Below are 20,922 nucleotides of genomic sequence, written 5' to 3'. Positions count from 1 at the left end.
TGCCCCACAGCCCTTTGGGGAAGAAATTGTTCCCAAGATCCAACCTCAACCTCCCCTGGAGCAACTTGAGGCTGTTTCTTCTCGTCCTGTCACTTGTTCCTGGGAACAGAGCCCGACCGCCCTGGCTCCAACCTCCTTTCAGGCAGTTGCAGCGAGAGAGGTCTTCCCTCAGCTCCTGTTCTACAGGCTAATGAGATACAAATCACATGAGAAAGCTGCAGAGGGAGTTCCAATAGTCATTAAAAAATGTTGGAAGATGGGAGTGGAAAGAAACTTTTTATGCATTTGGATGTTTTTATCTCTGGCTGAGCTCTGGGCAGATCTGCAGCTCCGCAGGGAACCTGTCAGGCTATGGGCCACCTTTGCTGCATCACCAAGAGCTGGTCTACCCGATACTGGGGGCTGGGATGGCAAGAGAGGACACATCTGAGAGCAGGACACAGCATATGAGGTAGATGTGCAGGTGTCTTGATTCACCAAGGTCTTCCACGTTGGCTGGCCAACAAGTGCTCATATACAAGGACAAAACAAAGATCTGACTCTACCACTCCAAGTGAGCACTTTTCACCCTCGCCTGCTCTTGCATTTTGATTTTTTTTTCTATTACCACTGTTTTAGCAACCAATGGGTGGGCTAGCAGAGTTGAGGAATCACAGACAAGGTGTTACCAAAAAGTTGGAGTTCTTCATTTTTGCTTCATTGACACTTCAATGAAATATCTTTGCTGAAGATCATTTTTAGACACCTCTGAAAGCCATTTGGTGATGGGAAAGTCTTACAGATTGCCCCAGATTTTACATCTATGGGTGATTTAGTTGAGGATTTTGAAAAAACTTTGTCATATTTTATTCTTGGAGGTGATATGGAATGTGATCCAAGGTTTGCATCTGCTTGGGCCAGCATTGCATTTCCCCCAAAGCTTACACCTCACCCTCTGGAAGGACTCTTAGAGATCAAGAAGGGAAAAAAAAGTCCATTAAATGTCATCCAAAATGTGTCATGGGAAAGAGGGCACAGAGAAGCAGGTCTACCCAGTGCTAGAAATGACATTTCTTCATCCTTAAACACTAGCACTCTGTCAGGCCACAACATGTGCTTGCTGACAAGGTTGTTATTTTCTTACCATAGCTTTTGGTGTGTGTGTATTACAGGAGCAGCACGGCATTTGAGAGGAGCAAAACAGACGTGTTCAGAGTAAAAACCAATAACGTTGGACAAATAAAGAAAATAAGGTACCCGCACAACGTTCCTACCACACTACTTGCTCTGCAAGGCGCTAATCGAATGACGGGCTGTAGAGGCTTTAGCGTTGACATGTTTTATTCATTATTCGCTAACGTGCTCCTATCAAGGTGAAGTTAAAGGGTGGTAAAAGCTTGTTTACTGCCTAAGATTTGAACTGAAGCGTGAAATCACCTGCGGTATTACTTATAGCTATCCACGCTCCCCACCAAGAATTGTATTTCTGTCATATGCAATCACGGAGGAAGGTGTTTAGGGCTGTTTTTATGTCCTGATGGAGGTAAAAGGAGTTTTACTAAATTAGTATAATGTAAATGATAATTGCTATGTTTAACCACCATCTGACTGACCTATATAAAATTAAAAATTAGTAAGTAGTACAAAGCAGGCTGGGAAAATGGGAAGAAATAGGTAAAATAGAATAAGAAGAGAAAAAAGCAGAAGGGATACAGGGCAGGAGGAGAGACACTCATGTTTTATCTATACAGGGTGAAGTGAATGAATGCATATGTTGAATGAGCATGCAGATATGTGTATGTTTGTGTGCATTGCAGATAAAAGCCCACATATACACCTATGATATCTAACCACAAATTTATATGGAAGGTTGTTATTTTCAAAGTACCCTGAAAAAGCCCATAAGTCCTATGAAACACTTCAGATAGACAGGTCTGTAGAAGCATTTTTTGGTATGGTTCCTCTAGCCTTGCCTAATATAAATTATTCCACAAAATTACAGTGCTAGTGGCCAGTCTTAATCAAAGTACCAAATCCAGGGTTGTTCTTCCTCTAGGATTGAGCACGACAACACTGGATTGAACGCAGGCTGGTTCCTTGACCGTGTCATCGTCACCGACATGAACAGACCTCACCTCCGGTTTTACTTCCCCTGCAACAACTGGCTGAGCAAGGAGGATGGGGATGGGCTGTATGTCAGAGACCTCATCGGCAGCCTGAATCCCATGGATGTGCCCAAAAGTAAGGGTTTTCCAAAAAGCTCAACTTTCTGGTGTTCTGTCAGAACAGATGGGGTTGCTTTCAGATGACCATGGTTTTAAACTAAAGGATGGGAGATTCAAGCTAGACGTGGGGAAGAAATTGTTGGCCCTGAGGGTGGTGAGAGCCTGTCCCAGGTTGGCCAGAGAGGTGGTGGCTGAACCATCCCTGGAGACATCCCAGGCCAGGCTGGATGGGGCTCTGAGCAACCTGAGCTGGTGAAGATGTCCCTGCTCATGGCAGGGGTGGCACTGGGTGAATTTTGAAGGTCCCTTCCAACCCAAACCATTCTGTGATTCTATGATTCTGTATAAAATGTAGTTGTATAGTTTTCACTAATTTGAGTTTTCTTTGTAGCCAGTGAACAGAGAAATTGGGAGGTGGAAGATACCTCCAGAGGGTAATTCCTTCTTCCAGTGTTAGACCTGACATCTTAGGGTGGGATAAATGGCTATTTGGGGAAGATTTTTTCATTGGTTGAGTACTGAAGGAACCGCAATGACTACTTTAAGTTAGTTTAAGTGGCTGCATACAGATGAGGAGCATCCCACCCTGGAAGATGTAGCTGGTATCATTGTGTGCTACCAGAAGAGGTAGTGTGGTTGCAGCCCTGTGTATAAAGTTAAGTGTTTCCAGGCTCTGGTGATGACCTGCAGGAAATTTCCATAAACAAGCCAGCCCTCTCACTGTAATTCTACTCCGGTTTACTGTATGCGTATGATATCCATATTGAACCAGTGCCTATTTTTCAGAGTGGTTTTAAGCTAATGATGTTGAAATGAAGCCAGGACAGCTTGCAAACCAGACATGTACTCCCAAATTGATATCAACGTGTAGGCCATGTGGTGATGTATAGTGCATGTAACGTGAGTGGGAAGACGATCGAGACGTGAAAGTGGAGCCAGCAAACCAGCCTCAGGTGGTATGTCAGCAGTTTATCTGCAAGTGCTAATGAGGAAACTGAGTTGTGTTTTCCTGATGACCTCACCAATGCACGACTCCTTTCTGGGAGCTTAATTTGGGGCACTGCTAGCCACAGGTCCAAGGGAAACTTGTGCCTTTGCTAGTATCACATACTTTTGAGAATAAGTAGTGATTTCTTCCATTAGTGTTGTTGGCATGACCTCTTAGGAGCTTTTTTCTTTTTGGTAAAAATATTTTATTGCCAGCCTTGATACAGGGCTTTGAGCATCGATAGATAGTCCAGAAGAGCCAAGTATGATTTTTTTTATTGAGGTCATGTTTTAAATTAACAGTGAAACAACATACCATGACCCTGTTTGTTCCTGAGTTATTAAATAATTTTTGTCTACTAAGATGTGACCTCCTAAAACAGTTTCAATATGTTGAAGATGTAAGCATTAAAGGATACTGTGTGTGAGATAGCATTCACAAATAACATCCATTGACAAGAAACGTATGTGGGAGTATGTTATAAATGCAGACCCCTCCAGGGTGTCTGCCACAGGGGAATGAGATAACGTCTGGAGATGCCCTGCCAAAAACCCACCCTGTGACTGCTGGGACTGTGTGTGCCAAAGGCCTTTGCTGTTCTTTTATCGGTTTTGTTTGTGAAACTGAAGAGTTAAGGACACTTGAGGGGCAGGAGGGGTCTGGAGAAGGTGGCGGATGAGTCAAAGCGATACACAATTGGTGAGAGGTTCCCTGGAGGGAGAAGTCAACTGTTCAATCTTAATAGATTTTTTACATGACACAACAGTTTATCTGAATTTATTATTGCTCCTGCCTGGGAGAGCTGATTCAAAGGAGCACATTTGATTTCCTCCATCCTGCTCGACACCTGTCTTTCAGCAGGAAAAGATTTGTGGGCTAAACCCTCAGCTGTTAAAAAAATCAGTGCAGCTCCAATGAAATTACTGGAACAACTTTTCATTTCAGCAGGAGAAAACCTAGTCTCAAGTGCTCGATCTTCTGGAGAACCGTTATTGGGTTGTATATCAACCATTCACTGCATGCTTGATCCAGGAAAAATACAAATAAGACTGCCTCTTGCCTTAAGAGTATGAAAGCAGGGATTTAACGAGGCATTTGTCAAAAAATGCATCTGTTCCCATTGCTTTTATCAGGAGAAAACCCCACTTTTGAGTAGGGTGGTTTGGATGCTTTGAGGCCGCCTGTGTAAACGCAGGGAGCTGGGCTGAGGCCAGAGGCACGGGTGAAGGGTTGGATGCCGTCCAGGTGGCAGGTCTGAATCTGTAAGAGGAGAGGGTTAGCTCGGCTATCTCAGGTTGCAGTTCCCCTTGAACCATAATTAATGAAAGATAAACATTCCCAGGCTGCTGAGGTGAACTATCAACTGCAAATGTAAATTTATCTGAATTCATTTGGCTCCCTCTGGATCTGTAAAGGTCTGAAATTAGATTGTGATATGATTTTCTTTGTACATACAATTCATTTGTCCTAAATTTGGTTGTGTTGGTGTTGTTGTTTTGGTTTTTTTTGTTTGTTTCTTTCTTTTTCTTCCAAATGGATTAAACAGTGTTGTTTACACTTTAAGTATTAATATTTTCTAGGCTACTAGATAAATGAATAATGATGTAGGTTGGTGGTTTTATGTGCCTGTAAAGAAACATTAGTTGCTCTCTCTTCAGTCCGTGCTCCCATTAGCAGAGTTCAGTGCCATACTATTCTCCTTTCTGGTCATGTCTCTTCAATCACTGTTCACCCTTTTATTTTTTAAGTTCTTTGCAAACCTCCCAGCAACTATAGTTACAGACCTGAGTCCTGTGCTCTGTTTTCATGCTCCATTTGCAGACACAGTCCGGTTTGTTTCTGGAGGTAAAACAAAGAAGTTTCCTTCGTGTTCCCTCCCCTGCAACTTCTTCAGCTTTTGACCTTCTCCTGGAGAACTTTCTCATCTTCGTCATGAGAACTTGTCTTCCTCACTTGAACTGCTAGGACCTGCATCTTCTCTGTGATATGTGTGGGATGTAGGCTGGAGAAAAATTAATTATTTTTGTCTTGTTTCTGGTTTGTTGAACCTCTGTAGAGGCATTTGAAACACATTTGAAGGAGACTGTTGGTGCTTGGACCAAAACCTTCCAAGCCATGTGGAGACTCAGACTCTTTCTTGGTAAGGAGCACAGGCCAGCCAGAGAATCCCTGTGGGGCTGAGAGTTTGAAGAGGTTAATTTAAAGGAAAAAAAAAAAAATAGAGACTGTATTTCAAACTGCAGAAAACAGTATGTTCTAAAAAAACAGTCCATATATAACTGAAACATTGGACACACAAACAGAAAAAAGAAGAGTTCTTTTCATGGTCCAAATAGAGTTACCGAGGATGGCAGAAACACTTAATGACTGCAAATGCCTCAGTGATTGCAGATGCCTGAGTGATTGCATTTACTTGTCTGAATAAAATGGTTCCATGTTCCCTGTTGAGTGCCACACATTTCTCAAGAAGAACAGGTTACATTTTAAGTGTTCCTGCTTGAATGATCCTTTATTCCCTGTATTCACATCCACAGCATCATATGCCCATGGCCCTTTGACAGCGATAGTGCTGCAGATTCTTATTTACCCAGCAGCTGCTATTGGCAGCCTGGATTAATTTACACTACAGGTATTAATTACAAGGAAGGGCTATTGTTCAGCCTTATTCTGCTTCGCTTGAGTTTATGAAGCCTTAGGATTGTATGACTGTGTCTGAACCTTTATGCAAGGGACCGGCTCAAAGCTGAAGTCAGGTGCTCATTTTCTTTTGAGTATGGTGGGTTTTGGATCACTCGGAAGGTGTCTAATGTCCTACCAAAGCAGTGGGGGAGGAGAGCACTAATTGGGTCAGTAACCCAATGGAGATACAAAAGAAAATGAGATTTGGGAATCCGTTCCCAGCCTGTTGTCTGGTGTTTGCAGACCAGTCATGAATCACTCGTGCCACTCTGTGGACAGACCCTTGTGTCTCCCACCCCATGGTGACTCTCATTTGGTTGGATTTCACTCCCTTTTCCCTGCTGGTTTGCAGCCCCAGAGCTGCTCCGCACCCACTGCAGGTGGGACACCTCGGCTGTGTCTTTCTCCATCCCTGTGTGTGATGGGACATCTTTTATCACCCAGCTGTAAAGCAGGGGGTCCCAAGATTTGGCCTTCATGTGGATTGAAGAGTGTCTCAAGGCGTAACTCTGGAATATTTTTGCAAGGCTACTTTTTGTGCTAATTCATAAAAGGAGTTGAGGTTTTGTTGGCTTACATGGTACGTTAATTATCCGCAAGCCATCTTCTGTCTGCGGTCACAACAGACTGTTACTGCTATTTAGCTGGTTGAGCTTAGTCTAAGTTATCCACAGTGTGCCCCCCCAGTTTTCCTCAAAACAAGGGAAAAAGTTGTGGTTATGTACAACCAACACATATTGGCTGTTCTTGATCACCCTTGAAATCTCTCCCTAACCAGAACAATTCTCCATACTCACTCTTTTACTGAGAGAAAGCAGGAATATTATTTCTGGAAGGGCACTCGCTTGCTCCTTAAAACCATGTTAAAGAGCACAGATACCTGAAAATTAATTCAGTCTTCTGTGTGATCTTAATTTATGCTAACCTGTCAAATTTTGGTCAAGTCTTGCCAACCAGCCTGCTGAGGCTGAGAGTCAAGGACTGATTTCCAGCTGGCTCTTTGGCCATCAGCACTATGAAATTGTTTAAAGTTGGACACAAAGGGCTGCAAATGTTCATGGGACAGCAACTCATGTCAAACTGTTTCAAAGCTGCATATTCACAGTAGGACAGAAGCATGTGTGTGACCTCAAATTGTAAAACTCCTCTATTCTCTGTTTTTTGTAGGTATGGTTTGGTCTTATTTGCTCTATTAAAAATGAATGTGTTTACAATGAGTGCATTATATATCACATTACTGATGAGCAGGGCAGTCAGTATGCCTGGCACACCCAGACCTTGGGGATGGGAGCATCGAACACCATTGCATTAACATCTTTTCCATACTTAAAGGTGCCAGGCATTGGTCACCTTTTTGTTTTGTTTTGTTTTTTGTTTTTTATTCATATTACTTAAAAAATGGATTGCAAGACAAGAGTCAGCGTAGCCATGCTGTATCTGGGGTTAAATTTGCATGTTTTCTGCCTTGCTGATACAAGAACCAGCTTTGAACTGGAAGGTCAATGGTTGTGTCAGTTCTGGCATGACTTGGGTTTGATATATGGTGTATCTGTGAGTTTTCACGGTTATGTCCTAAGGGGTAGTGGCTGTAAGGTCACACTGAGCGATTGGGAACTGGATTCCTGTAAAGCCAGTTGAGTGGTGAAAAGTGCCCATGCACTTATGCATGCAGAGGGTAGCCTTGCCTTTACAAAATGGCAACAAAATTTATTATAATTACAAATGAGAGAAGTTCAACTGAGCAACTTGCAGGTCAGCCCCAATCTATTAGTCTCTCACTAGTTTCTTCGAATCACTGGTCTGTCCTTGTCTGGGATGGAGTTAATGAGATCACCCAAGGAGACTTGGACAGTTTATATTCATGGTGGGTCAGAGAAGACCATGTTCAGAGAGACACACAGAACAGTTTCCTTCAAAGGTAGGAAAGGCAGTCTGTGAGTCTCTGCAGGCATTATGCTGGACTTCTCTGCCTCTTCCTTTTGAGAGCATCTGTGCAAGCACAGAATCACAGAACGTCAGGGGTTGGAAGGGACCTGGAAAGCTCATTCAGTTCAATCCCTCCGCTGGAGCAGGAACACCCGGATGAGGTTACACAGGAAGGTGTCCAGGCGGGTTGGAATGTCTGCACAGAAGGAGACTCCACAACCCCCCTGGGCAGCCTGGGCCAGGCTCTGCCACCCTCACCGGGAAGAAGTTTCTTCTCAAATTTAAGTGGAACCTCCTGTGTTCCAATTTGAACCCATTACCCCTTGTCCTACCATTGGTTGTCACCAAGAAGAGCCTGGCTCCCATCCTCATGGCACTCACCCTTTATATATCTGTAAACATGAATGAGGTCACCCCTCAGTGTCCTCTTGTCCAGCTCCAGAGCCCCAGCTCCCTCAGCCTTTCCTCACCCGGGAGATGCTCCACTCCCTTCAGCATCTTGGTGGCTGTGCTGGACTCTCTCCAGCAGTTCCCTGTCCTGCTGGAACTGAGGGGCCCAGAACTGGACACAATATTCCAGGTGTGGTCTCCCCAGGGCAGAGTAGAGGGGGACATGTAGAGTCAACATGTCCTAGATGTTTTCTGAGGTTTTTAGATCCACTAGGACCTAAATCTCATGTGTTTGGGAAAGTGAGCTGTATGATTTCTCTCCTCTGAGAGAAGGCTTGTGTTAAGACTTCACAGTTCATTGTCTATAGTTTTAATGTTGGCTGACTTAAAGATTTATGAGACACCAACCCAGCTGTGGCTTGACGAAGCACTTGTGGCAGCAGGCGTTGTATGCACATAGAATCATTTTGGTTGGAAGAGGTCATCAAGTTCAACCATTAACCCAACACTGGCAATTAAGTATGTCCCCAAGAACCTCATCTATATGTTTTTCAGATCATGCTTGACCTTGAATCAGTAGCTAAACCCTTCCTGTCCCAAGGGGTTATGCATGTCCCTAAGGGCTGGACTGGATCTGAACTGAAGCTGTGGCCAGTATTTCTCAATAACATGCTGGTACTTGGAAGCTCTGATAAAGAGCAGCACTTTGGGTGCAAGACACCAGTCGATGATGCCCTTTGGGCTTTGCAACCTCATTTTATGAAGAACTGGGCCTGAAGGGTGGGACTGGTCCCTCTCCTGTCTCCCCTAGGTCATGATTCAAAATGAATTGTTACATTTTGGGAACTTCCATGATTGGAATATCTGGAAAGCTTAATTCTGAGGATGTAGAAGGAGGGGGGATGAAATATTAATAGGTGTTGCCTGCTCATCAAAACTCATCTTTATTTACACTGAGAACTGGAAGTGTGTAATCAGCACAGGAAAAGGCAGCTAAATATATTTATGAAATAAATATGGGTTGTTTACTTTTGAATAATGGTGAATACCCCCCTGTATTAAGGACGAGGCCTTGCTGCATACTGAGATTTTCAGTAAACGAGGTTTATAGAAGGAGTAATATTTTTTACTACCCAGTTGATAACAATGGAAAAAAACTCTCATGCTATTTGACACACTGAGTGTCCAATTATGTATTTTTTTTTCCTTTTCAAAAATACTTTGGTTGGTCTAATAAGGATTTTATTCTCCCTGCAAAATTTGCCTGTCTCATATTACCGTGTCTAAAACAAGTCAACTGTGGACATTTTACCGGTAACATATTTTTTACCCATAGTTTTATGTCTAAAAATGAGTAAGGGCATAGAGAAATTGAAATGTAGAAGTAAAAAACACTGGTGGCTTGTAAGCCCCTAGGAAAACAAGATGCACAGAGCTCAGAAATGGGATGGAAATCAATATCTGTAATTCATATAAAGGATCTCATGTTTAAAGATAAAAGATTTTGGTGAGACATGAGAAATACTTGTGTGTGGCTGGCATATAGATCTATATGTATACAATACAAAACAGATAGGGCAGCACGTTTGCGAAAATGGGATAATTTTGGCAAATATGTTTAGATATTGCAATTATTTCAACTATCATATTTGAAATAGTGACTATCTTTAAATATATTTTTTATACAGAGCAAGACTGAAGTACAGAGATAGCAATATGATTTTAAATAATATTGTAAAATTATTTTACTCTTCATCCTCAGCAGAAATATTTTACCCAAGGGGTTATTTTCAGTGATTTCCCCAATTTTGTAATAGCAGATCTGGGGAAAGCAGGAAGCAGATATTTCTTTTGTGAAATGTCTGGGATTTTTTTCTCATGGACTCCCACCCTGGGGCTGAACTAATGAAAAATAATGAGAAATCCTGGAGAATTAGGTGAACAAGCATTTGTGCACTGCTGTCACAAGGTGGGTTGCCCATGCTAAGCTCCACGCCTCAACAACTATACCGCTATTGTCTCTTGAGCAAGGTCATTTAAAACCTGCTTCAAAATGTCATCATCACTTTGAAGTCTCAGTAGGAACACCAGTTTAGCATACCCTACAAGCAAAGACTCCTGCATGTGGTAGATTGCCTCTCGCAGGCTTTGCAGATGGATGATCTGGGCTGAATCCTAATATATTTAACTGTTTTGACGCATACTTCGATTTCACATAAAAATCACAAAAAATCGGGCTGAATCTCATGTTCTTTGGGCTGGATGGGGAGACCAAACATCTGAGTTCATTATAGGAGGGGCACAAGACAGCAGATTAGGATAAAGTAATATTCAGCAGAGCAAATATTATAGTTTTCTTTTCCCATGTGTTATGCCTCCTTGGGAGGCAGCAAAAATATCTTTTTCTGGAGAACACATTTTTAGAGAGGTCTTCTGAGACTAATGAAATGCTGATCTGGCATTCATAGAATTATAGAATAGTTTGGGTTGGAAGGGACCTTCAAAATTCACCCAGTGCCCCCCCTGCCATGAGCAGGGACATCTTCACCAGCTCAGGTTGCTCAGAGCCCCGTCCAGCCTGGCCTGGGATGTCTCCAGGGATGGTTCATCTACCACCTCTCTGGACAACCTGTACCAGTGTTTCACCACCCCCACTGTAATACATTTCTTCCTCATGTCTAGTCTTGCATCCTTGGTGCTGCCTCTGATGATGTCCAGCCCAAAACCATGTAAAGGTTCTTCAGCATTCCTCCCCCACTAACACTGTGTTTTGGTAGAGGTGTTCATGGACAAAAACAATGTGAAGATCTTTCTTCATCAGCATCGCCTGCACTCCTGTTGTGCTTGTGCTTTGCATTTCCAGTTTGAACCCTCGGTTTAAGGAGCTGTTCACCACCCCTGAAGGCGCAGCTTATTAAGACAGGTAGTTGTCCATTACTCTTGACAGAGATCAATTATTCTCAAGCTCTAAACCAACCCTTTGAATTCAAGGCTCTGCTGGATGGGGAAAAAAACTCCTTAACTCTGTGCAGTTGTTCTGTGCAAGAACAGGCCATGATTTTGAGAGACAGCTAGCCCCTGGTGAACTCACCAGGACTCCTCTGCTTTTACAGGGTTTGCTTTAGGTTCTCATTATGTCTTGCTCTGCATAGCTATCTCTAGGGTCCCTGCTACTGCAGTAGCGAGAGGTGTAATGATTACAGCTGGGCGAATTTTCTTCTCTGCAGTATTTGCAGAAACTCCAGAGATAGTGCTGTGTATGAAAATGCAGTAAGGCGTCTCCACCACAATTTTTATTGGAAAAGACCCTCAAGATCATTGGGTCCCACTGTTAAACCAACGCTGCCAAGTCCACAACTGCCCCATGTCCCTGAGAACCCATTCTATGCATCTTTCAAACCCCTCCAGGGATGGTGACTCCACCACTGCCCTGGGCAGCCTGTTCCAATGCCCCACAGCCCTTTGGGGAAGAAATTGTTCCCCAGATCCAACCTCAACCTCCCCTGGCGCAACCTGAGGCCGTTTCTTTGTGTCCCTGTGTCCCCTCAGCTCCTGTTCTCCAGCTGAACTCCCCAGGTCCCTCAGCCGCTCCCATCACACTTGTGCTCCAGCCCCTTCCCCAGCTCCGTTCCCTTCTCTCCACTCACTCCAGCACCTCAAGGTCTGTGAATCAAGTGTGTTGGGAGGTCAGATCCCAGCTTTGAGACCTAACCCTAGACTGTCTGACCTTTCAAGGTCCAAGAGGTCCAGCAGTTACTGAGGCATGTGTTGACAGAAGTTGTATAAAGGAGATTCCATTTTGACAAGTCAGTGCTTTCCATCTGGAAGAGATTTTGTCAGACAACTTCTGGTGGGCTGGAATGACTGACTCGATCTGACAGCGAGGAACCGAGGCATATGGATGTTAAACCACCTTCTCGGGTGTGTGAAAAAAAGGCTGTGGCAAAGTCAGGTTGAAACTGTGACTTGTCTGCAGATCCAGCCTCCTGCCTCTGCCTCTAGCAACAATCCTTTTTGCTTTTCATACTAAATACAAATGTATTTCTTTGCCAGCAGCAATTCAGAGACAGTAGCGTTGCCTGTCCCCTACCCGTCCCCGCTTCGTACCTTTTGAAATCTGCCTGCTCAGAGCTGAGCAGCACAGGATAGATCTTAGACATTGCCACCCTTGGGAGCACCGTGAAAACAGAAGGATAACTGCTAAAAGCTGCCTTACGAGAAGAATCCATCACTGCTTCTGATTTAGCTCCCTGCTTTTAACCCAATGTGACTCGTTTCTGAAGGCCGTGACACCTCTCAGTTGTTGGATGCTGTGCTGTTGGATGCTGTGCTGTTTACCTGCTCCATAGTGGGTCATGCACAAGACAGGTAGGCAGGGATGTCTAGCAGGGAATTCATCGTGCCCTGCAGGGCTTGATAACTCTAGGTAATGAAGCACAGTTGACTTTCTTTCCTTGCCTAAATCTGGTGCTCCTGCTGCTGCAAACTCAGTAGTTTGTGCAAAAACACCCTATCTAATGCCCCAAATAATATTAGCTACCAGATTTCCTTAGGCAATTCCATCCTATGGCATCTCAGGTGACCATGATAGCATATGGATAAATAAACAGCATTAACAGATGAATTTCACATGGCTGAGCTGCCGTCTGCATCTTGCAGATGGAAGGACTTGGCTGGGATGTGTCTATGGATTTTCCATGGTTTGAGGCAGGAGAGAGGGTGCACGAGGGCTTCCAGGGGCATTGGGGCTGGATGAAAAGATGTTGGGTGAGGTGTTGGTTTGGTGATGGAGGTGGCAGTGAGGTCACCTTAGTCAGGGTATATTGTGGGGTAGGAGCCCCATGCCTTTCCAGCTCCAGGAGAAGTGTTGGCAGTGCCAGTAGCATCACAGCCCTTCACCAAAATAAACCCCTTGGCCCTCAGTGGAAAGAGCCTGACTTTAACCCACGGTGCAACATAAATCTTTCCTCTTAGCTGTTGAAAGCTGCGGCTGAGTTGATTAGTAACAGAGATGCTGCTTGGCTGTCACACCTCTGCTGAATTAATGCAGTGGAGTCATGTCAGTTAGTGCCACCCCACTGCTTGCCCGACATGGCATCCTGGCAACATTTCCTAATGCGTTCTTGGGACAGCTTTGTGTGTGCCACCGTGTTGGATGAGAGATGTCAGGGAAGCCCAATTGTCTCTAACCAAGCAGACACTCAGCTGTAAGGAAGAGGAAGGTGCTGTAACCATGCTGGACATTTGCACTTTTGTGTTGCAGCTGCTGATGAATTTTTGTTAGCTCTTCTGCTCTTGGAATCTTGCAGTTTGCGCTTCTGAAGCCACTAATTTTGCTCTTCAGAAAGCTCCCCTCTCCCTGCCTGTGCTGCAGTGAGTCTGAACTGCTAGATGGAGTTACGGCTCTTACCAGCCATACATTAGCATTTTGCATGTACTCAGTGTTAGGAGAAGCATTCAGGAAAAAGAAAATCCAGGGAACATCTTGGTCTCTGTTTTGCAGATGAACTCAGAACTATGTATTGAGATTTAAAAAAGCCAAGTGGGTATTTTTGAAAAGATGATGTTACTGTTTTAAATAATGCATAATTAAGGGCTTACAGAATAGGGAACAACATCCACCCATGCTTAAAATGAAGAGTGCTTGACTTCAGCCAGATCTCTGCCTGGCTGCAAAGAGAGCTCTTTCCTACATGCTTCTAGCAGCTGAATCCTCGCTGTCTTTTTGAGATGTAGCATCCCTTTCTATTTAAATCTGCACATCCACTATGCAATTCTGTAAGGTGTGCTGACGCATGAAGCACAGAAGGACCCCTGAGCAGAGTGAAGAGCCACTCTCTCTGCTGCAGCTGAGTGCTGAATTGCTCAGATAGGGAGAGCAAATCCTGGCAAAAATGCAGCACAGCTCAGGATTAACCCTGTTTGCTTCCTGAAGATGGAGCTATAATCGTCCTGCATGCAGGGCTGAGTGGGGCAGGTATGGGGACTGGCTTGAGCACACGCAGTTTCAGAGTTGGGAACATATGAAAAAAATTGAGGGGGAAACCTAAGGAGCACAGACTAGGCATGATTCCATGGTCTGTGGAGCAGGGGTGTGCTATGACCTAATCCAAGGACTCCTGGAGTAGCTTTGCCTGTGGAAACACGTCTGCTCTGCAAGGAGCACTGAGAAGGGGCACGCAAGAACATGCCCTACACCCCAGCTTCTCCTGCATTTTAGGACACAACATAAAACCCTTGCAGCAGAGTGCCCTGTGGTTGCCACCAGCCCAAGGTGATAACCCAGCACATTGCCCACCTCTCCAGGCTCAGAAATTAACTCCAACAAGGGAGTCTCCGTAGTGACACTATGCCAGCAACGCCGTGTGTGTGCAGAGCCCTTGGGAGCACTTGGTGTTCTGAGCAGTTTGTCAAATGGTGTAATTGTAAACGTTAGATTTGAAATACAGCAATGCTGAGAAATCTTTCACCCTGTTGGATCTTTCACTGGAGTTTTTCTTGCTGACCAGTCGTATTTCTGCAGAAGACGTACAAGGTGCCCCTCCTGCCCTGTTTTTGGTCACAGCTGCTGATTGCTCTTCATTGACTTCTTCTCTACATGTTCTTCTCAGTGCTCTGAATGTCTTCAGCATCCTTCTGGTCTATAATTCAGGTCTTTGTAGACCCATTTATCCCATCGATTTCTTGTGGCCCCTGAAAAGTGGGGTGGGAAATTAATTGCTGACATCAGAATAAATATTCTAGAGGAGATGCAAGGATCAAAACTTCTTGAATAATGTGGTCTAAGACTAAAGATCCTGATGTACTATGGGTCACTTTTAGTTACAGCAGCTTAGTGGCCACATGGGAGCTCTAAATTGCACCATCTCCATCCTGGGCTAATGCAAATTGAATCCTTTGGTGTTGGCATATTCCTAGCAGCTTGTAAGAGCTCTCTGAACTGAAGCAAAAGAGTTAAAGAGAAACATCAAGGCATTTTCTCCCTTATGTGAGCCTGTCTCTGTCCTCCTCTTTTTTTGTTATTTAGTATTTATTGCACTTTTATCATTATTATTTTATTTGTTGTGGCATGTTTTTCAACGGGGTGCAGAGGATGTCAACTCGATTTTTACCCTTTCCAGAGCACATTCATTAAACCGTGACAGGTGATTTTCCCTTCTGTTTGGGCTCTGCCCTTTTACTCCTCACCCCAGCAGCTGAGCGCATCTTTATAATTCAGGGGATGGTCCAACAACCGCTTCTCGTGCGCTTGTTCTCGCATCCTCTGCCTCAGGGGGAGCACATGCACCACAGTGTCTGCTGTCTTTTAGAATATTCTTTAATATACACTGATTGTGGTGGAGGAGGCAGGTGACCTGCTCTGGGAGTGGTAAACCAGGGTTTGTGACAGTCTGTAGCTCCTTAGGGAATTTGTATCTGTGTTGGATGGGAAGCCCAGACAAGCTTCTCCCCTAACTTTGCACCTGCTGAAGGGAAAAAGGTGCTCACCAAGGATCATGGTGCAAAAAAACGTTTATTTTTAGAATGTGTGTATTTTTTGCTTTTGCAGAAGCAAAGACTCAGAAATAAAGAGGTGATGTAGTCCAGAACTTGCAGTATCAACTGGTCATGGCCCAGTAATACGCGGTATAACAGACACCTTGTTGAGGTCATATACGTTATCATGTATGGTTCAGCAGTAGATTTTGCATTAATCTTCATCAGTTTTGCTCTGTGTCTTTCTGTCTGTCTCCAGCACTGCTTCTGCACAGAGAACATGGCACTAAATGTCTGTCATGATTAAGTTTGCTTGGAGGAGCAAGGTAGTCAGGTAGATTTCAATGGTAGATTTTCCAAGCTGCTCATGTTTGCCCAAAATGTAGTCACACTGAAGGCCATGGGAGTTTTCACATTGATTTCAGAAGAAGCTGAGCTCACTCTTGCTGTTCTTTTGGGCCAAGTTAGTCCCATGATGATCCCTCTGAAGAGCTTGGTTCTCAAGATCACTGGCATGGCATATGTGAAATGTTCATGGTGTGGCTCTCCCATGTGTTGCTTGGTATGGTACCACACATCACGTAGCTTTGTAGTGTCACAACTTCTGACTTCACCCCTGTTTCTCCATGAAACGGAAAGGACTGGATTATTATTTTTTTGAACTGGGCAGAGTATCAGGGTGGTCAGCTTCAGATTTTTGTATTTTAGCAGTGTGAGTGACCTTTCTTCAAAATAATTATTGTCACCAGCCAGGCTTAGTGTAAACCAAGCTGCAAAAATAGATCTGAAATGGCATTTGGACCAGAGGGGTCAGGTCTGAGTTTGGGCAGATGTCTGGCTCCGTAACTCATTGATGTTTTGAAAAAGCAAGGCTGGTGTGTAGGTCCACGTTCATATGATGATCATGTATCGACACCAAAATTTGCACCTTCCTCTCATCAATGTCAAGGCCAGGAACTGGGTGATCTGTTCCTCTTGCCCAGGGCAGTCAATACCCAATTATCAGAGCTCCGACTATGGATATTATTCCTCCCAGTGCACAGGATCTAGGTGCCATGACTCAGATGTGCTTTCAAGAAAGCACCAGCACAACCTGAAATGGTTTGTACTATTGCGTTTTGTATCAAACCACTGAGTTATTAATGTATTGGGATTTCTGCCTCTCTCCATGCAGTCAACAAATATGTGGTCCGAGTTTTCACCGGTGAAGTTAGCGGCAGTGGAACAGATGCAGATGTCTTCATTAATATCTTCGGTGAGAAAGGAGACACAGGTATTCAAATGCAAATAATTTCCTAAAATATTTCTTCCTGCACTGCCGGCCTGCGATCTGAACAACACACAGCAGCAATCTGGCAAATGCAGAATAATTTGGCTGAGTGAAAGGCACAACAAATGGTGTTGTTAGCTCTGGGGTTTCTCACATCCGCAGCTCCTGGAAGCTGCGTCTGCAGAGCAGCAGTCGTGGCCGGGCTGTGAGCATGATTGCAGTTACCTGCCACCAGAAAACCCAAACCCTGGGAAAATGCAGCATAAACCACCAGCATAAACCACTGCAGTAAGTGGCCAGTCCACCGAGAGATCCAACACCAACCTGTATTTACAGTGTATGCAGCGAGACCTGCATGTCCCATCCTTTTGGGTGGATAATGTTGCCCTTTCAGTGCGGAACAGGTTGTGCCTGAGCCTGCCCATTTAGAAAGATAATTTAACTAAGGTTTATATTAACTGGCTTTAAATTAATGGTAGTAGATTTTTGTTCATTTGTTATTCTTGTTATTGTTGTAATATTATTATTATTATTATTATTATTGTTGTTGTTGTTATTATTATTATTATTATTACTATTATTATTATTATTTTGTTTGTTGTTTTGTTTGTTTGTTTTCCTACATAGATTATGCAACAACAGTATACTTGGAACCTAAATTTATTAAATATATATATATATATATATATTTTTTTTTTTTTTTTTTACCTGAATAATACTAAAAGGTGTGCGCAGAGCAAAGTCCCTAGGTCACACCATGGGGAAGGGTGGGTGGAAATTCCTGGACAACCAGCTAGCAAATATTCTTTCTTTTATACTGCACATATACCATGAAATTCAAGGAGAAATGACACGATGTCTCCCAAGTGTCCTTGAAGAGATTATGAAACCGAGTGGATAAGTCTCATCCTTGATTAGGTCTCCAGACTTTTACTAGTGGATTCATCTGATCTCACTGGAAACACCTGAAAGGGGCAAGTCTAAATTTAAGCCAGCTGTCCAGGCACTCTGTCATATCTGCGCAGGCAAATAATACCCCTGGAAAATGATTCATCCCCCTCTCAGAGAAGTGGGATGAGTTTCCCTATAACGCTTATTCTTGCACTGGAGCCTCAGGCAGGTTTAGTCCCATTCGCAGCATCACTCACACACGAGCAATGTTGGTTGTAACCAGGGTCAGTGCTTTAATATTTTTCATAAAGGCAAGCTCCTATGAGAGCAGGAAAAGCCAATAGCCCTGGTGAGATCCTAATTTGGAAATAAATCCCTCCTGTATAAGGCAGCAAAGAATCCCCAGTCCTGAAATGTCAAAATCTGAAGTTTGTGACCAAACCCTTTTTTCAAAGAGTTTGGAATTTTTTTTTTAAGATGTTAAAAATAAAAGGGAAATATGGTGGTTTGAAAAGAAGAAAAAAAAAATGCAAGAGCCATCTGGATGTGTACTTCTGAAAACTATGAGAACTGTAAGTAACTGTGACATTACAGTGAAAATCATGGTCTTTTCTGTGCTCAAGAAAAGGTACCTTTTATTAGAATATAAAATCCTCTGCCTTTACCTTAAATCCTGGCTGCAGAGAGATGGTACCTGCAGAATATCTGATTCCGTCAGTGGTGACATTCCTGAATATTTCTTCACTTACAAACACGTATGTGCCTGTAACCCTTTCCTCCTTGTTTTTTCACTATTTTTTCTCAGGTGTGAGGAAACTGGACAATGACAAAGACAACTTTGAAAAGGGAGCAGAGGACAAGTTCACGCTCGACGCTCCAAATTTGGGAAGGTTAAGGAAAATTAATATAGGGCACAATAACAAGGGTGGTTCTGCTGGCTGGTTCCTGGAAAAGGTTGGTTTGCCTGAGATGTTTAATATGAGCATGTTGTGGGATCAAAATGTCTCAATTTTACCCTCTTGGTGGTCTGATGCCAAGAAATACAAGGATATTTGTTGGCTGTACAGGTTCCTGGTTACCAAGAAAGACACAGAACAAGTTTTCACCTTTCCAGACACGCACAAAAGATTCACATTGGGATGTTAAAAAATGATGGACACTCAGAGTTTAGATAAATTGTTGAGCATCTCCGTGGATTTTGCAGCTCTTCTGGGTGACAACCAATGATAGGGCAAGGGACAATGGGTACAAACTGGAACACAAAAGGTTCTACTTAAATTTGAGAAGAAACTTCTTCTCAGCGAGGGTGGCAGAGCCTGGCCCAGGCTGCCCAGGGAGGTTGTGGAGTCTCCTTCTCTGCAGACATTCCAACCCGCCTGGACACCTTCCTGTGTAACCTCATCTGGGTGTTCCTGCTCCATGGGGGGATTGCACTGGATGAGCTTTCGATGTCCCTTCCAATCCCTAACATTCTGTGATTCTGTGAAAATCGTTGTTGAGACTTGAATTTGCCTGCTCTCATAGTATTTCTCCTGTATCAGTCATTGCAGTTTCTCTGACAGATGAGGGGGAATTCTGCAAGCTGGGACCTCCAAGCGCCCCTTCACTCTTTGGCTTAATGCATTACCAAGATGCTAAAGATACCAGAGATATCTGTTGAGTCTGCACACACTGGAAATTTGCAAAGACTTATAGCTTGGCCAAATTTAAGTGGTTTATCATTGGCGCAGCAAAAAAGATATACCTGCCACAAAGATCCTTTTCTCCCACTCCCACTTTCCTCCTCATTTTAATCTTCTGCTCTAAGGCATGAAGGTATTGTAGCTGTTAGTGAAATGGTTGAAAGAATATTTTAAAAGGAGAAATATATGACTGTTTCCTATAATTTGATTTTATTTCCTCTGCTGATGTAGTTCAACACAGCTGGCTTTAATCCACTGAAGATCTGACCCTAAATTGGTACAACCTGGATAACTGAGTGTTTTGATGTATTACAAATGCAAATATTAGCTTATGATTTTCCAGCATCACCGCACAATGTACTACAAGTTATTATGTTTTTTGTCCATGAGAAAATGCAGAAGGTGAAAAACAGAGCTGTTTTGCTCACTGTAATAAATAGTGGGGGAAGCCCACAGGAATGGAACCTCATTCTCGCATTGCAGATGAAGTCTGCATGGCATGGTTTTTGATGCTGGTTAGGTTGCTTAAGTCCCAAAGCCTGAAGCAGTGACTAGCTGCATCCAGCACACTAATCTGATGTTCTGCCACATGAGCCACCAAGATGTTTGGGATTAACTGAAAGGCAACTTTTGCTTTGCTGGAAGAATGAGCTAAAACTCGGCCCAGTTATCTCCTATGCTTGGTAGATGTTTTTCTCTAATTTGCTCCAATATTTGGTGTCTCTAGCATTGTCACTCCTAGATGAACTTGCTAAACAGCATAAGAAGTTCTTCTCATGTTTCCTGGGTTTTCAGTGTGACTTAAATTCAGAGCAGGTTTTCCACCTCTAAATACATGAATGAAGTTATTAACAGGAACCTGAAGAGGATCAGCTGGTAGAAGGGCGAATCCGAGTGTTGATATTTCTCCTGAACATCATGTATTTCTGTCTCAAACACTCTGGCACTGCTCTCTCGTGTTGACAATCCCAGCCCTGGCAGACATTGCTGTCCATATCCATGCCCATGTCTCTACAATGAGAACCAGTCATGCTGCAGCATGGGATGAGTGACAAGAGAGGAGCCTCTGATTCCCAGAGGATGGTTTCTCAAATCTATTATAAAGGACAGAATTCAGATTATGTCAGTTTGCCGTGAAGGCAGAGAAAAATGGCAATGACTTTCTATCCCTAGTAGTGAGTTTTCTTTATCTGAGATATAAGCCATGCAGGCAAGTAGAGATTTTGATTTCCTCTTTTCTAACTGAAAATCCACAGTACCCTTTGCTGCTTGTTTAAAAAACTACAGTAACTCTATGGCAAGCTTTAGGAACCCAGAAGATTGTATTGGTAAGAAATAGCTCAGCAGGAGTTGCAAGAAACCCCATGTGGGTAACAATGGCCTAATCTAGTATTAAACGGGAAGATTGTTTCCGGG

General features: G+C 43.5%; 1 protein-coding gene across 10 annotated transcripts in view; it reads left to right on the top strand.

Annotated features, from left to right (window-relative positions):
• Positions 1 to 20,922, top strand: part of LOXHD1 (lipoxygenase homology PLAT domains 1) — a 183,675-nt gene that overhangs the window by 47,544 nt on the left and 115,209 nt on the right. For all 10 annotated transcript variants that reach the window (XM_082075766.1, XM_082075769.1, XM_082075760.1 and 7 more), the window contains 4 exons: positions 1,152 to 1,232; positions 2,036 to 2,220; positions 16,838 to 16,936; positions 18,630 to 18,778. In XM_082075766.1, the coding sequence (XP_081931892.1) occupies positions 1,152 to 1,232; positions 2,036 to 2,220; positions 16,838 to 16,936; positions 18,630 to 18,778 (514 nt within the window). The remainder of the gene's footprint in view (positions 1 to 1,151; positions 1,233 to 2,035; positions 2,221 to 16,837; positions 16,937 to 18,629; positions 18,779 to 20,922) is intronic.

The sequence above is a fragment of the Streptopelia decaocto genome, assembly GCF_964273445.1.
Source record: "Streptopelia decaocto genome assembly, chromosome: Z".
Classification (NCBI taxonomy): Eukaryota; Metazoa; Chordata; class Aves; order Columbiformes; family Columbidae; genus Streptopelia; species Streptopelia decaocto.
This window is presented reverse-complemented; position numbering and strand designations above follow the sequence as displayed.